This window comes from Macaca fascicularis, chromosome 12 (assembly GCF_037993035.2).
Source record: "Macaca fascicularis isolate 582-1 chromosome 12, T2T-MFA8v1.1".
In the NCBI taxonomy this organism is placed as follows: Eukaryota; Metazoa; Chordata; class Mammalia; order Primates; family Cercopithecidae; genus Macaca; species Macaca fascicularis.
This window is the reverse complement of record NC_088386.1, coordinates 65294292-65311207: the sequence shown is the minus strand read 5'-3', so window position 1 is coordinate 65311207 and position 16916 is coordinate 65294292. Positions and strand designations below refer to the sequence as shown.

At 42.2% G+C, this 16916-nt stretch overlaps 1 protein-coding gene across 4 annotated transcripts in view; it reads right to left on the bottom strand.

The window, feature by feature from the left end:
- KLHL23 (kelch like family member 23) overlaps positions 1 to 16916 on the bottom strand; it is a 56775-nt gene that overhangs the window by 32984 nt on the left and 6875 nt on the right. For 2 of the 4 annotated variants that reach the window (XM_005573424.5, XM_074009419.1), the window contains exons 3-4: positions 16213 to 16365; positions 6048 to 8275 (exon numbers count right to left, since the gene is read on the bottom strand). In XM_005573424.5, coding sequence (XP_005573481.1) covers positions 7965 to 8275; positions 16213 to 16365 — 464 coding nt within the window. In that variant the 3' untranslated portion in view covers positions 6048 to 7964. Of the gene's footprint in view, positions 1 to 6047; positions 8276 to 16212; positions 16366 to 16916 lie in introns of those variants that run through there. The other 2 variants (XM_065525634.1, XM_065525633.2) reach the window with 1 other exon arrangement.

The following is a 16916-nucleotide window of genomic DNA, read 5'->3' as shown; positions in this document are numbered from 1 at the left end:
TTGACTTAGCACATTTTTGGTTGCAAGAGATAGAAACTTGATTCAAAACAAAAATGGATGTATTGGGTCACATCACCAAATTGTGGAAAAGACAGGAATGGAACTGTGTCAGGAAGGCCTGGAACCAAGATGTTAACATCATCCCCCATCCCTAGTCACTGGGCATCTGTATCTGTTCTCTTCATTCACACCACCTTAGTCCCAATAGCAGGGAACTTGGCCAACCACAGCTCTGGATCTGCCCCCATGACTCAAACACCTCCCATTAGGCCCCACCTCCAATCCGGGGTATCAAATATCAACATGAGGTTTGGAGGGGAAGAATTTCCAAACCATAGCATTCCACCCCTGGCCCCCAAAACTGATGTCCTTCTCACATGTAAAGTACAATCATCTATCTCAATGGTACCAAATGTCTTAAGTTGTTCCAGCACCAACTCAAAAGTCCAAAGTCTAAAATCTCATCTGAGATTCAAGACCAGTTCCTTTCAGCTATCAGCATGTAAAATAAAAAACAAGTTATTTAATTCCAAGATACAATGGTTATACAGGCATTCGCATGTCAGACATTCCCATGCCAAATGGGAGTAATCAGTGAAAAGAAAGGGGTACTAGGTCCCATGCATGTCCAAAACCCAGCAGGGCAGGCATTACATCTTTTTTTTTTTTTTTTTTTTGAGATGGAGTCTCGCTGTGTCTCCCAGGCTGGAGTGCAGTGGCGTGATCTCGGCTCACTGCAAGCTCCGCCTCCCGGGTTCATGCCATTCTCCCGCCTCAGCCTCCCGAGTAGCTGAGACTACAGGCGCCCGCCACCGCGCCCGGCTAGTTTTTTGTATTTTTAGTAGAGACGGGGTTTCCCGTGTTAGCCAGGATAGTCTCCATCTCCTGACCTCGTGATCCACCCGCCTCGGCCTCCCAAAGTGCTGGGATTACAGGCTTGAGCCACCGCGCCCGGCCAGGAATTACATCTTAAAGCTCCAAAATAATCTCCTATGACTCCATGTCATGCAACCTGGGCACACTGGTGAGTCCTGAGGCCTCAAGCAGACCCTTCCCTGTGGCTATTCTGGGTGCAGCCCATGTGGCTGCTCTCATAAGGTGGAGTCAAATGCCAGAGGATTTCCAGGCTGAAGGTACACACTGCTGGTGGCTCTATCATTCTAGGGGCTGGAGGGCAGTGCCCCTTCTGCAAATCCACTAGGCATTACTCTAGCAGAGGCTGGCTGTGAGGGGTCTGACTCTGCAGCAGGCTCTTGCTTGGGCACCCAGGCTTTTCAATAAACCCTCTGAAATCTAGGTGGAAGCCACATCTCTGCAGCTTTTGCATTCTGTGGGCCTGCAGAATTAATACCACATGGATACCACCAAGGCTTCCACTTTGTGCCCTCTAGAGCAGCAGCACCAATCTTATCTGTGGCTCCTGGGGTCATTTGAGCCACAGTTGCTACAGCCTGGGAACAGCATCCTGAGGCAGTGAGGAGCAGTGGTGCCCTGGTCCTGTCCCCCAAAACCAATCTGTCCTCCTAATACCGCTAGGCCTGTGATGGGAGGGGTGGCTGCACAGCAGAAATTTCAATTTGTTAAACGCCTTTGTGGCCTTTTCCCCATTGTCTTGACTATTAATACCTAGATCCCTTTTTGTCACCCTAAACTCTTTAGCAACCTGTGGCTCCAGCTTGATCATATTCTTGGATTTCTCTTCTGAAAATGCTCTTTCCTTCTCTATTACATGACCAGGCTGAGAATTTTCCAATATTTTACACTCTGCTTTTAATGATAAATTCTGCCTTTAAGTCATTCCTTTGCTGCTGCAATTCAACATATGCTTTAAAAGTAATCATGACACTTCTCGATTGCTTTGCTGCTTAGAAATTTCTCCTGTCAATTATGCTAGGTCATTACTCTTATGTTTGGTCTTCCACAAAGCCCTAGGGCATGGACACAATGCAGCCAAGTTCTTTGCTGTGCTGTAACATGGGTGATCTCTGCTTCACTTCCCAGTAAATTCCTCATTTCCACCTGAGACCTTGTCAACATGGCCTTTACTGTCTATATTTCTTTTTTAGTTTTTAAAAATTTTTTAGAAGTCCCCATTTGACATACTGTCTACATTTCTATCAGCATTTTGGTTATAACCAATTAATCAATCTGTAAGAAGTTCCAACCTCTTAGAATTTCCAATCTCTAAATTCCTCATCTTTTTGTCTTCTTGTAACCAGGGGCCTTGGTGTTAAAAATCACCCACTTTCTTCTTCTTCCTTCCTTCTCTAGACACTCCCTTTCAGCAATGCCTGCTTACCTAATTAGGCTCTTGCTCAAGAACTCCCAGAGGCTAACCTTGAAACAAATCAATGACAGAGCTCTCATTAAGGAATTCTCCCACTTGGAGGGAGTAACCAACGATTAGTCCACCACCATCAGGCTGAAGTCAAGATTTTGCCAACCAGACCTCTGGCCAGGCATTACCCAAGATAACCACTGGAACAAGACACACAGACCCTGCACCCTGCACCTCCACGTCTCCAAGTTTCCCTTTAAAACCCTATGGTAAATTTTAAAACGTAAGATGGTACTTTCATTGCAGCACTATCCACAATAGCAAAGACATGGAATGAACCTAAATGCCCATCAATGATAGACTGGATAAAGAAAATGTGGTACATATACGCCCTGCAATACTATGCAGCCATAAAAAATGATATCATGTCCTTTGCAGGGACATGGATGAACCTGGAAGCCACTATCCTCAGCAAACTAATGCAGGAACAAAAAAAAAGCAAATACCACATGTTCTCAATTGTAAGTGGGAGCTGAATGATAAGAACACATGGACACATGCGGGGGACAACACACTAGGGCCTGTGGAGATGGGGGCTGGGGGAGGGAGAGCATCAGGAAGAACAGCTAATGGGCACTGGGCTTAATACCTAGGTGATGGAATGATCTGTGCAGCAAACTACCATGGCACACGTTTACCTATGTAACAAATCTGCACATCCTGCACGTGCACCCGGGAACTTAAAAGTTGAAGAAAAAAATAAAGATGGCACTTTCGAATGCTAGTTCACTATGTTCTTAAGTTTGCTGGCTCTCCAATTAAATCTGCTTTTCCTCCCACCAATCCTAGACTCTAATGTCTGGTGTTTGAGCGGCAGCAGCTGAACCTAAATCTGGTTACATTCTGAGCCCTCCAAACTCTTCCAACCTCAGTCCATTACCCAGTTCCAAAGCTGCTTCCACATGTTTAGGTATTGTTAAAGCAATACTCCACTCCTCAGCACCAATTTTCTGTCTTATTCCATTTTGTATTGTTATAAAAGAATACCAGAGATCAGTAATTTATTAAGAAAAAAAAGGTTTATTTAGGACGGGTGCGGTGGTTCATGCCAGCACGTTGGGAGGCTGAAGCTGGTGGATCATGAGGTCAAGAGATCGAGACCAACCTGGCCAACATGGTGAAACCCCATTTCTACTAAAAATACAAAAATTAGCTGGGTGTGGTGGTGCGCACCTGTAGTCCCAGCTACTCCGGAGGCCGAGGCAGAAGAATCGCTTGAATCAGGGAGGTGGAGGTTGCAGTGAGCCGAGATTGTACCACTGCACTCCAGCCTGGTGACAGAGTAAGATTCCATCTCAAAAAAAAAAAAAAAAAAGGAAAAGAAAAAGAAAAAAACGGTTTATATAGCTCATGATTCTGATGGCTGCAAAGTCCAAGATTGGGCATCTGCATCTGATGAGGGCCTCACACCTGCTTCCACTCACAGTGGGAAAGCAAAGGGGAGCCTGTGTGTGCAGAGATCACATGGCAAGAAAAGGAAGAGAAAGGAAGGGAGGGGCCAGGCTCTTTTTAACAACCAGCTCTCATTGGAACAGAGAACTCACCACAAGGGAGGGGGTTAATCTATCCATGAGGGATCTGCCCCCATGACCCAATCACCTCTCATTAGGTCTCACCTCCAACACTGGGGAGCAAATTTCAGCATGAGACTTGGAGAGGTCAAACATCCAAACCATAGCATAGTCCAAGTGTAAGTGTCCCATCAAAAAAGAGTTAGGGCATCAGCACAGTCACAGCCTTTGGAAGAACTGCTCTAAGGCAGACAGAAGCCCCAAGCTGTGTCTACTGTGACCTAAGAACTGTAAGCCATATTTATAGTTTCAGACATTTTCAGACTAATCAAAAAAGTGTTTTTTGTTGCTTTGCATATGTGAAGGGAGGGAGGATGGAGGGCTGACTGTTTACTACTGGCTGATCCAGCACCTAAACTGATCATATAAACGGCAATCTCCTCTGCAGTCTGTATTAGTCAGTTTGGGCTACTATAATGGGTGGCAAACAAGCAATTTTTTTTTCTTCTCACAGTTCTGGAGGCTGGAAGTTTGAGATCAGGGTGCCAATATGGTTGGGTTCTGGGGAGGGCTTGCTTCTGGCTTTTAGACAGCAAGGTGTCTTTTCTTATAATGACACTCATCCTGTTAAATCAAGGCCCTCTCCTCAGTACCTCATTTAACCTTAATTACTTCCACAAAGGCTGTATCTCCAAATACAATCACATTGAGGGTTAGGGCTTACAGATATTTATTTATATAAATGTGAAAACATAGGGCAATGTGCCTCTGAGCAAGTATCCTAGATGCTAATCCTCTTTCAGTTACAGCTGAAACACTGAAAATAAAACCTATGAGTAATAACAACTTCTAAAATTTGGATAAACTCATCTTAATCCATGCTTAAAATAATCTCCATGATTTTCACTATTTTGTAAAATAATGTTTGACCTCCCAAAGCAATGGCTTGCACTTGATTTTAGTGAAAGACAAAAATACGTACATATATATGTGTGCATACACACACACACACACACACACACACATATGTATTTTTTTGTAGAGACAAGGTCTCACTCTGTTGCTCAGGATGGAGTACAGTGCGATCATGGCTCACTGTAACCTGAAACTCCTGAGCTCAAGGGATCCTCCCCACTCAGCCTCCTAAGTAGCTGGAACTACAGGCATGCACCATGCTGGGCTAATTTTTTTATTTTTTGTAGAGATAGCGTCTCCCTATGTTTCCCAGACTGGTGTCGAACTCCTGGCCTCAAGCAATTCTCCCACCCTGGCCTCCCAAAGTACTGGGATTACAGGCTAGGATTACTAAAGTGCTTGGCCTTAGTAAAATACTTTTCATCATACTGCAGTGACCTCAAATTTGAAAAAATTGACAGAAAGTTGTACACCTTTTTAATTCTTTCTGCTGTGCACAAATTCATAGCAAAAATGTTTTGTTTTGTTTTTTTTAACAGAAAACAGGAGCCTTTGACACAAAGTACAGCATTTTAAAAATTCAAAAAAAGGCCAGGTGCAGTGGCTCATGCCTGTAATCCTAGCACTTTGGGACGCCAAGACGGGTGGATCACCTGAGGTCAAGAGTTCAAGACCCGCCTCGCCAACATGGTGAAACCCTGTCTCTACTAAAAAAAAAAAATTCAAAAAACAAACAGAAAATAGGAGCTGAAAATTAAATACCTCAGATCACAAACTATTTTCAAGATTCTTCAAGTACCTCCAGCATGCTTTTCTGTAAAAATAATCCATACCATCATCCTTGTATGCTGGACATACACATGAAATACTAGATCTTAAGAAGGCCAAGAATAAGATGCGGTCCATAGTCTCTAACTTAGCCAAGAGATGCACAATCCACATATAAATGACCAATTCTTAAATGGGACAATGGGAGTCTTTCTGTGGCTGAAACAGGAAAGACTTTCCAGAGAAGGCCGGACTTGACTCAGGAGCTGATAGGACCTAGATAAACTGGCAAAGGAGGGAAAGGTGACTGCAATTGTTCTCATCTATGCCATAAAGTGGATCTCTAAAGCACTACTGGGCAGCATAATAGTTCTAGCATTAATTGCTAAATGTTCTTCAGAGCAATAAAATAGTCTACAATTCAATTACAGATTGAACTAGTCTAATTCACTTGTTTTCATTAATTCAGACTATCCTTCAACCCAATCAGCCCAAATTCAAGCAGTCTTACTATGTACGGTGATTTATTTTTATTGAAAATACAAAGTAATATTAAAGAAAAGATTTAAATAAATAAAGTCATTCCATATCCGGCTACACTAACACAATCAATTTGTTTTGCATATTACCTTCCACATGCATAAAGATTTTACAAAGTCACAATCATAGTATGCATCCTATTTTGTATTGTGCTCATTTTACTTACCATATCAAGCATGTCCACGTTTCTACAGTCTTCCACATAATTATTTTAATGGCAGGATAATACTTCACTATTTTTATTATCGCACTTTCTTCTTTGACATGGAGATTTTTTCCCCCCAATTTTTGTTACTATAAAGAATGCAGACATAAACATCTTCATGCATTTATCTTTTTTCTGAATTAATTTTAAGGTTAAAAGTATAGAAGTAGAATTTATGGGGCAAAGGATATGGTCATTTTTACAGCCCTTGCTATATAGTACCATATTGTGTTTCCAAAGGCTTGTATCTATTTAAAATGCCATCTGAAATAAATGCATTAAAAATTTCCTTCTAAATTTTTTTTAAAAAATCAGAAGTGCTAGGTAGTTTTAAACTTCAGTAAAGTTAAAAATAATCATTGTCTCTTTTTAAAAAATGAAGAATGTGGAATAGATGGTCTCACAGATAACTAATGGTTTAAAAGAATTAAGCAACACATCCCAACTATTCCGGTTATGGCACACATGGAAAGCAATGCTGTAGGCACACTGAGGAAAATGGACAAAGGTGGTTCTGGCCCAGAGGCTCTAGTCACTCAGGCCACCTCTGGATGTAGCAAGGGGTGAGGGGATCCGTATCTAGGCATATCTGTGATTTGCAGTGCCAGTGTGCATGGTTCAGGAAACTCAAGGAGAGGTTAAATGACTTAAGTCACAAAATCTAGTTAGTGGCAGCATTGGGAAATAAATGCAAATATCTTCTTGTCAATGTATTTTCTACTAATCACAACTGCTCTACATGCTTTCTGGCTCTAAAATTCAATCATATATGCAGACATGTATCTACATTTAAGAATAAAGAGGAATTCCTAACATGCTTGAACTAAAGACACCTAAACTAGCAATTCACATCAAAGCTGAAAATTAAAAACAGTCCTTAGCATAAACAAATATTTGACTATCTTCTCATCGATTTTTCAGACTTGCCATTCTTTTAAATTTAGTTTGTAAACTCTTTGAACAGTAACAATCTTATGCACAGTATTTTGTATATCTCTGGTAGTCAGTAAATAGAGAATAATAACAATAAATTATCTACACTATAAAGGAAAAAACTAGACAAAGTAAATCCACATTCTAAATAATTCTAAAGGTGAAAAAAGTGTTGACTTTGTAGAGGTAGAGAAGATTCCCTCTTTAAATTTCAAATTCCTGCTAGCTAAATGGAATTTTTTTTTTTTTTTTGGAGACAGGGTCTTGCCAGGCTGGTCTCCAACTCCTAGGCTCAAGTGATCCTCCTGCCTCAGCCTCCCAAAGTGCTGGGATTACAGGCATGAGCCACCATGCCCAGCCAGACATCTTAATATATGCTATCTACTATATTATAGGCTCTTGAGAAACATTTCACTCCACAGAATGGTTCTGATCTATCCCCAGTGTTGATGCTACCAAGAGGAAAAGATTCACTACAAAGGTAGTTCACCTTTTACCAGATGTCAAATATTCCATATTACCTTTGAAAAGCAGAGATTATAGGTATTAATCCCACTGATTTAACTGTGTATATACATAAGATTTTTCTTGACCGTGAATCACCACATTTGGAAGTAGAGTGGGGTTAGGAATTACAATTTACTGATCCCCTATCATGTGCCAGACACAATTATCAGGTAAGGAACTTCAAACCCTGCATTTTTTTAAACTATACTCCAAAACAGTGATTGCTTGGTGATTTCTGCAGATTCAATCAGACATTATACACACAAACACACCCATGAGACCGCATGGCACTGGGAAGATTACCCACTATTTCCCACTTATTAAGATCTGGATCATATTTCTCAATGCTCTGAAGATACGTTCCCTTTGAGTAGGAGTATCCTCCAGTGACATAAATACATCCATTCATGATGACGGCACCGCACTCCATCCTCCTTTCCATCATGGGAGCTATCTCTCTCCATTCATTTTGTTCAGGGTCATAGCATTCTGTGATTGTAGTTTGTCCACCGACTAGATAGAGCTTATTTTCAAACGGAACTGAGCACAATCCATATTCTTTTAAAAAGAGAAAAAGAAAAGAGCAATTTTTTAAAGGATAACAAACAAAAGAGATTCCACAGTGTGGTAATGTAACAATCCTTTACAATTCAGCACACAAAAAATAGGGGAGTGGTGGCATTTTGATTCTGGCACGCAATACTGCAACACTGAGGCTGAAAATCATTCCCCGTCACCTAATTCAGATCGTCTGTTCCTGCCATGCTGCCATTATACTTCAGCTTGTCCTTAAGCTGGCTCCGTAGGAGGCCAGGGAGAAACTCACCTGACAGATCACCTTTCTGGGAATTTCCCAACACAGACACCTTTTACTTGACACTTATCTGTAAAAGATGGTAGCAGTAGAATCCTTATAGAAAGACACACTCGATAAGCGGTGGTGTCCCTTCAGGTCTTGGCAGCTGTCTCTTTAACCAGTGGCAGGCAATCTGGCACGCCTGCTGCCACAGGTGCCACACAGGGTGGCCTTGTATGCTTCTCACACTGCCAGTCCAGTTACGAACTCAAGAAGCTAAAGAAACACACCCAGACTTGTGAGGCATGACAGTCTATCATCCTTAGAAGCTGTGAAGGGCGCCCCCAGGCGGAGGGCTGCTGTGTGGGATCTGCGTCCTGGGGCTGGAAGTCTGTATATGGGGTGGTCCTCCTAGGCTGTTTTAGTGTTTTCCATTTTATCTCCCCCTCTACACCCAAACCTGCTGGATCTTCAAAGCACCAGGATATCTCACAACTCTACTTCTTCCTTCTTCCCAGGGCTGTGACAAGAGTAAGGCTAGCGAGGTGCTTAGGGTGCAAAATGCAGGCAGGCAGAACTCTGTGAGTCATATGCACCACATGGCCTTACATTTTGTGCCTGAAACACCTCATTTGCCTCATCCTGGTCTCTGCCCTGTTTCTTCCACACCCCCGCTTTTATCACCACTCCTAGCCTGTCAGTTCACTCTCTGGGAATAACAGTCATAAAATTACACTTAAATACCCCTCGCCCCAAAGGAAGAGGAGGATTTGTCAGTGCATTCAAATTAAAGCAAGGAAAGATTTAGCGCACTATGGCTGAGCTGTTCCTTCTGCCTTGAAGTCTCTCCTCTCCCCAGGTCTCTGCACAGCTGCATCCTTCCTGTCATTCCGGTCTTATCTTACTGTCACCTCTTCAAAGGGCCTTCCCTGACCACCCAGCCTGAAGTGGCCAGTCAGGCGTCTCTACATCATCCTGTTTTAACTCTCTCCATAGCACTTCTCATTATCTGGAATGTTTCTTTTCTTTTCTTTTTTAGAGACAGGGTCTTGCTCTGTCACCCAGGTTGGACAGCAATGGCATAATCATAGCTCAATATAGCCTCAAACTCCTGGGCTCAAGTAATCCTCCCATCTCAGCCTCTCAAGAAGCTGGGACTAGAGGTACACATCACCACAACTGGCTAATTTTTGTATTTTTGTAGAGATGGGGTCTCCCTTTGTTGCCCAGGCTGGTCTACAACTCCTGGCCTCAAGAGATCCTCCTCTGCCTCAGCCTCTCAAAGTGCTGGGCTTACAGGTGTGAGCCACACCTGGCCAGGTGTGTTTCTTATCGTCTCTCTCTCCCTCCTGGCAGCACAGGAACTGTGTCCTGCCCACTAATCTATTCCTAATTGGAGAATGGGAACTGTCTGGCACCTTGTGAGAATTCAATAAACATTTGTTGAATAATGAATTAATTGTACTTTGTACACTTGTGTCCCAATGTGTCCTCACATTATAATGTAGAAGGAAAGCTTATAATAAGCAAGCCCCTCTTTAGAAAGAATAATACAATTAGAAATGTGATTTCCAGATGAGTGTGGTGGTGTACCCCTGCAATCCTAGCTACTGGGGAGGCTGAGGCTGGAGGATTGCTTGAGCCCAGGAGTTCAAGGCCAGTCTGGACAACACAGTGAGACCCTGTCTCTAAAAAACAAACAAACAAAAAAGTGATTTCCTCTTTAGGAGTGGAAGACAACTTCTTATCAGTAAAGTTCTCCCTCAGTTTTTTTTTTTTTGAGACAGAGTCTCACTCTGTCTCCCAGGCTGGAGTGCAGTGGTGCAATCTCGGCTCACTGCAATCTCTGCTTCCCGGGTTCAAGTGATTCTCACGCTTCAGCCACCCAAAGTAGCTGGGATTACAGGTGTGCACTGTAGCTGGGATTACAGGTGAACGCCACCATGCCTGGCTAATTTTTGTATTTTTAGTAGAGATGGGGTTTTGCTATGTTGCCCAGGTGCTAGTTTTGAACTCCTGGACTCAAGCAATGCACTGAGATTACAGGTGTAAGTCACTGTGCCCGGCCCTCCCTAGATTCTGACAGTTAAGGAAAGTCTTAGAAGATTGCATTTTTGCTTTGCTTCCACATATTTTTCTCAAGTTACTGACATCTAAGAAAATAATTATCCTACTTCTTAAAAACTCATTTGTTACTTTCCAGTTATTTATATGTTGAATTTTTATAGGATTTACTTGTTTCAAGTACTTGTGAAACACTGCTTCTATCAATTATATGAATCATTCAATTAATGGTTATTGTGAAAATTAATAATAGTTCAAAAATGTTATCATTTGGTGAAAGTGCTTCAACATCACTTACTAGGCTTTTCTTAAATTACTCAGTTTATCAAAACACCCCAATTTTTGATTCATATACTAAGAAAGCCATCTCAGTCTTCCTATAGCAGTAAAAATATTTAAAGTAAAGTGATTCCTAATGATTTTTTCTCTTTTACTCAAATACAACACATGTTCTATTATTGTTGATAGGAACTTTTTCTTCCCGAGTTGTAACTGCTTTTTTTCTTGTTGGTGAATCCCTCTAAGCCACTGAGGCTCCGGCACTGTGCCTTGCTCACTGTGCTCCTGGCACTGTGTATATAGCAGCATGTAGGATGCACACAGCAGATATGTTAGACGTGAATGAGTGAACAAATGAATAATCAAGAATGGAAGTGACGCCATCTGTCACAGCTCAAAAGTTTGCACACAAGTATAAAACATCAACACACGGCAGTCTGTATTCAGTGTTAGATGAGTGATATGAACAAACAGCTAGAGGGATTCAGAGAAAACCACAACATCCATTTGAAATGATTTCAATTTTTTTTCCTAATATATTTTCTCATTGAAGAGCCTGTAAAGCTTATGTAGTCCAACTTCCTGATTTTACTGGAAAGTAAGGCCCAAGAGCTTAATCTACTTGCCGATGGCAAGGCAGGTAAATAAATGGCAGCGCCAGGAAAGTTCTCTCCCCACTTGACACAGCTCTCCACAGGTCCTTCTTTATCACATACTGCTTCCTCTCGGCTCTTCACACACTCTTCTTCCTCAGCTTATCCCTCAACTCTGCCCCTTTCCTAGGATTCTGCCCATAGCTGTATTGCTGGTCCCACCCTCTCAAGGCATTGTATTCATCCCCATACCCACAGCCACCATCCAAGCAAACAATCCCCAGATCTCTACATTCAGCTACCTCCCTCCTCCTCAGCTGCAGACCCACATTTCCCTTTGCCTGCTGGACAGCTCTTTTGTGTTATCCAACGATTCCTTCACTCTAAACTACAAAATTGAGCTCATCACTTCCCCTCTTCTCCCTTCCTGTCAGCTTCTCCTTCAGTACTCCCCATTCTCCCAGACAACCAGCCAGAGCCCCTGAGATAACCGTCAACTCCTTTCTCTCCCTCATCGCCTGTATGCTGTCAGTCAAGGAAGCAATCAGCTGTTGAATCCATGACATTCATCACATCAGCTCCTCTTTTTACTTCTACCACTTCTTCAGGCTTTCAGCATTTCTCCCTTGGTTAAACACAATAGTCTTAGTAGATCCCCTTGCTGTCTTTCTCCCAATCTACCTAAAAGGAGTTCTCTTCTTAAAACCAGAGCTGGGCCAGGCTCAGTGGCTCAGGCCTGTAATCCCAGTGCTTTGGGAGGCTGAGGCAGGTGGATGACTTTAGGCCAGGAGTTCAAGACCAGCCTGGCCAACATGGTGAAACCCCATCTTTACTTAAAAAAAAAAATACAAAAATTAGCCAGGCATGGTGGCGCATGCCTGTAATCCCAGCTACCTGGAAGGCTGAGACACAAGAATCGCTGAACCCAAGATTGCACCACTGCACTCCAGCCTGGGCAACAGAGCAAGACTGTCTTAAAAACAAAACAAACAAAACAACAACAACAACAAAAACAAACCTAGACCTGATCATACATCATTCTCTTGCTTGAAAACCTTTGATGATTCTGCATTTTAAAAATTACCCAGACTGCCGGGCGCGGTGGCTCAAGCCTGTAATCCCAGCACTTTGGGAGGCCGAGACGGGCGGATCACGAGGTCAGGAGATCGAGACCATCCTGGCTAACACGGTGAAACCCCGTCTCTACTAAAAAATACAAAAAAAAACTAGCCGGGCGAGGTGGCGGGCGCCTGTAGTCCCGGCTACTCGGGAGGCTGAGGCAGGAGAATGGCGGGAACCCGGGAGGCGGAGCTTGCAGTGAGCTGAGATCCGGCCACTGCACTCCAGCCTGGGTGACAGAGCGAGACTCCGTCTCAAAAAAAAAAAAAAAAAAAAAAAATTACCCAGACTGAGCTGGGTGTGGTGCCTCACACCTGTAATTCCAGCACTTTGGGAGGCTGAGGAAGGCGAATCACAAGGTCAGGAGTTCGAGACCAGCCTGGCCAACATGGTGAAACCCCGTCTCTACTAAAAATACAAAAAATTAGCCAGGCATAGCGGTGGCACCTGTAATCTCAGCTACTCGGCAGGCTGAGGCAGGAGAATAGTTTGAACCTGGGATGTGGAGGTTACAGTGAGCCAAGATCACTCCACTCCACTAAAGCCTGGGCAACAGAGCGAGACTCCATCTCAAAAAACAAACAAAAAATATTACCCAGACTGCCATTCAAAGCTCTCCATGACATGCTCTCCAACTGAGCTCTCCCATCCGATCTCCCATTCTACCCTCTTACATTCCATTCATTCACGTCTACTCCCAGGTAATGGAATACACCTGAAACTTTCCTTTCCACCTTCCTCCACTGGACTGACTTCTTGCCAGAAAAACCCTTCCTCAAGAACTACCTTCCTTATCTGGGGCCATTCTTTAAGGCCCAGATCAAAACCACCCACCGTTGGAAGCATTCTAAGAAGGTCAGATTTCCCTTAATTAGACTTACACTCTCTTTATTCTCAATTTCAATAGCACTTGTTTTTACAGAACTTAGCAGAGACTGCCCTGTATTTCCATTATGTATGTTTATTTGCTCCTGGATTCTGAGCTCCTATGGTAGTAGAGACTAGCACTTAATCATCTTATATAATTATCAGAATCCTACCTTTTCCAATATAGGGTCTCAATAAATGTCACCTTGAATTCAATGTAACTACAGTCTCGTGTTTTCCAATTATACAAACTACCCCATTAAAGGGGTTAAGATAAAATATAATACTTATATTATCTTTAAAAAATAATAGTAGTCATTTCTTCTCAGTGTAAGTAATGTATCTCTATGGGGTCAACTCAAGGATGACATTTTAATTCCTCAGGAGGTGCTGCTAAAATCCATAAGAAACAAACCTTGCTATAATTCAGTGGATGCAGATACACAGTCTTCAAGAGCTTAAGGATTTAACAGACTAGCTGAGCAAAGCCAGCCGGGAGCAAGAAAAACAATGGCACAGGACCCCTAGGTCAGTGATGTGAGGAGAATTGGAAGGACCGTGGTGAAACGGAGCACACAAGCCTCATTTAAGGGAACAGCTGTCCCCGGCTCCCGTGACTGCTGCCTAGAAGGAATACATCCAAGGCTGGAGGGTCTTCCCATTTCTTCTAAAAGACAGAAATCATGATTTTTATTTGAAATCTCCTAAATTTTAAATACTGGTAACAAGCCAGTTCAAAAATATTTTAAGGACTGTGAAAGCTAAATAGAACACATCATGCAAGGTACTGATTTAAAATCTGTTTTTTATGTTTCATCAGGAAAAAGTTCAACGTAAATCAAAACTTTACACATGGATGTGTATTATATGTTACCATTGATTTATACTACAATTTAACATTTATTTTGGATTTTTAATTTGCCATGGCTTATTAATACTTTGGATTAAGTCCAAAGTGACACTGTTTCTCAGACTCCTTTTCATGTAGTTAATAAGCTATATGAAATCTGTTATGGGAAACTTATTTTTGAGGGAACCTCTTAATGACATATACATTAAGTTTATAATATAAATAACTGCCCTCTAATTTATGAATTCTGACTTTTCATACACTGGATTTTCTTTGTAAAGATAAGTCTATCCACAAAATAGGCAGAGTAACATCTAACTCCTAAGGTTAACATGAGGTTCAGGTGAGCTAATAGTGAAGTTCAAGCCAGACTGTGTAGGTTTGAACCTCAGTTCTAATAAGCACTAGCTGGCTAACCTTGGGCAATTTGTTTAATCTCTTTGTACCTCAGTGTCCTATAAAATGTGTTAAGAGCAGTACCTAGCTCATGGAATTATTTTGAGGTTTAAACAGATTATACATGTAAAATTACTGGAATAGTTTGTGCCTGCCACACACCGACTAAATAAATGCTAGCTATTACTCAATATGAGTTGTTATTATTCCTTTCCATTATAACTCATTGATGACAGCAGAAAGTGGTGGGGAGTCTGGGATGGTCCATTTGGGCTACTAGGAGGCAGAAGTTTACCCATTCCATGACGTCTTTGGAGCCAGGGAAGCCTGTGGCTGAAGTTTCTTCTCATGCAAAGCCTGGGCATATGGAGATGCAGCACCAGATTTAGGTGTGCTTCAGCTGAACCATCATATGGGATAGATGATGTATGGGCTGGAAGTAGCTGCCTTGGTTGAAAGCAGGAGAGTCTGCTCCCTTAAGGAGAGGCAGACTGTTTAGTGGCTACAGCACAAGTTATGGAATCAGACCGCCAGATTTTGAATCCTGGTCCACCACTTTCAAACTGTGAAACTGTGACCTTGGAAAAGTTACTTATTGTTTCTAAGCCTCCATTTCCAGATATGTAAAACAGTGACAAACAATACCTGCTCACAGACTTGTAGCGAGAATCTGAGGTAATACACATATGAAGCACTTAGCCAATGCCTGATCTATGGTAAGCATTACTAGTTCTCACAGATGGTTCCAGCTTGGAATTTCAACTACCCTCTCCACTGACCCACATGGAAGCCTGATGCTCTATGGAAAATGATTCAAGGTAACATGGTGGTATGATGATGTGAATCTTTCCTAATGAAAGTAACTTAAACCTATGGCATAACTGAAACAGACTAAAACCTGTGCTTCCCTCTGAACTCTTCACAAAGAGACAAGTCAAACAACAAAAGACATTCAAGAAGGCAGGCCGTTCCTTATGGGCAGACAGCATGTTCCCTGTATGAGTGTTAAGGTAAGGCCAACATATGGCTCTGCACATTGTAGGAGTGAGTGCTTAATTAATAGTAAGTGAAACCTAGAAAGAACATGCTTCTAAAACAGGAAACAATCTCTAGCTGAACTTCGATCACTGGGTACCCTTTCTGACTATTTGATAGAATGGTGCTTTTCAGCTACTTATGAACATTGTGTTTTATATAATTCATGTTGTAAATGAAAGATGGCACAGAAAGGAAAACATGAAAAAGAATTAAGTGGAAAAAAATTTTAAAGATGCTAACATTTTTGACCACATAAACTTATAATGTGCACTGTATAAAGACATCAGGGAAAATATTTGTAGATGTGGCCCAATCAGAATCTCATTGTGATTATTGTTGGGTGGATATATATGAATATTCTGAGACTTTTAATTCTGCCCATGTATAGTCTATAATAAAATCAGCATTTTCTCTTTCCAGCCCATTTTAAGCCATCGTTTATGCTGATAAACTGCATCACAACATATACTATTTGAGATAGTATTTCTGTTACCTGGATGTGGACTGGAGGTGATGAGGCTCCATTCGTTGATGTCGGAATTGTAGCTCTGAACCTTGTCATAGGTGCAGCTTCCTCTGTAGCCACAGTGGCCACCAATGACGTAGATAACATCATGTAAGACACAGGCAGTAGCATTTCCCACACCTATGTATTAATTAAAATCACATCTTTAGATTGATCTTTTGTTCTTTTGTGCAGGGAACACTGGGCTAAATATATTGTTGTTTTTGTTATTACTGATGGTAAAATGCAAGGTACTGTGCTAAGTGCTATAAGGGACAAAAGAATAAAGAGAGAAGGCTCCTTGTGCTCTTAAGAGAGGGTGAGACGTGCACACAAATACAGCCATGCACCATGCATAATGACCTCCATAAAATTATAATGGAGTGGAAAATTTCCTATCACCTAGTGATATTGTTGTAGCTGTTTTAAAGACATGACATAGTAGGCCGGGCGCGGTGGCTCAAGCCTGTAATCCCAGCACTTTGGGAGGACGAGATGGGTGGATCACGAGGTCAGGAGATCGAGCCCATCCTGGCTAACCTGGTGAAACCCCGTCTCTACTAAAAAATACAAAAAACTAGCTGGGCAACGTGGCGGGCGCCTGTAGTCCCAGCTACTTGGGAGGCTGAGCCAGGAGAATGGTGTAAACCCGGGAGGCGGAGCTTGCAGTGAGCTGAGATCCGGCCACTGCA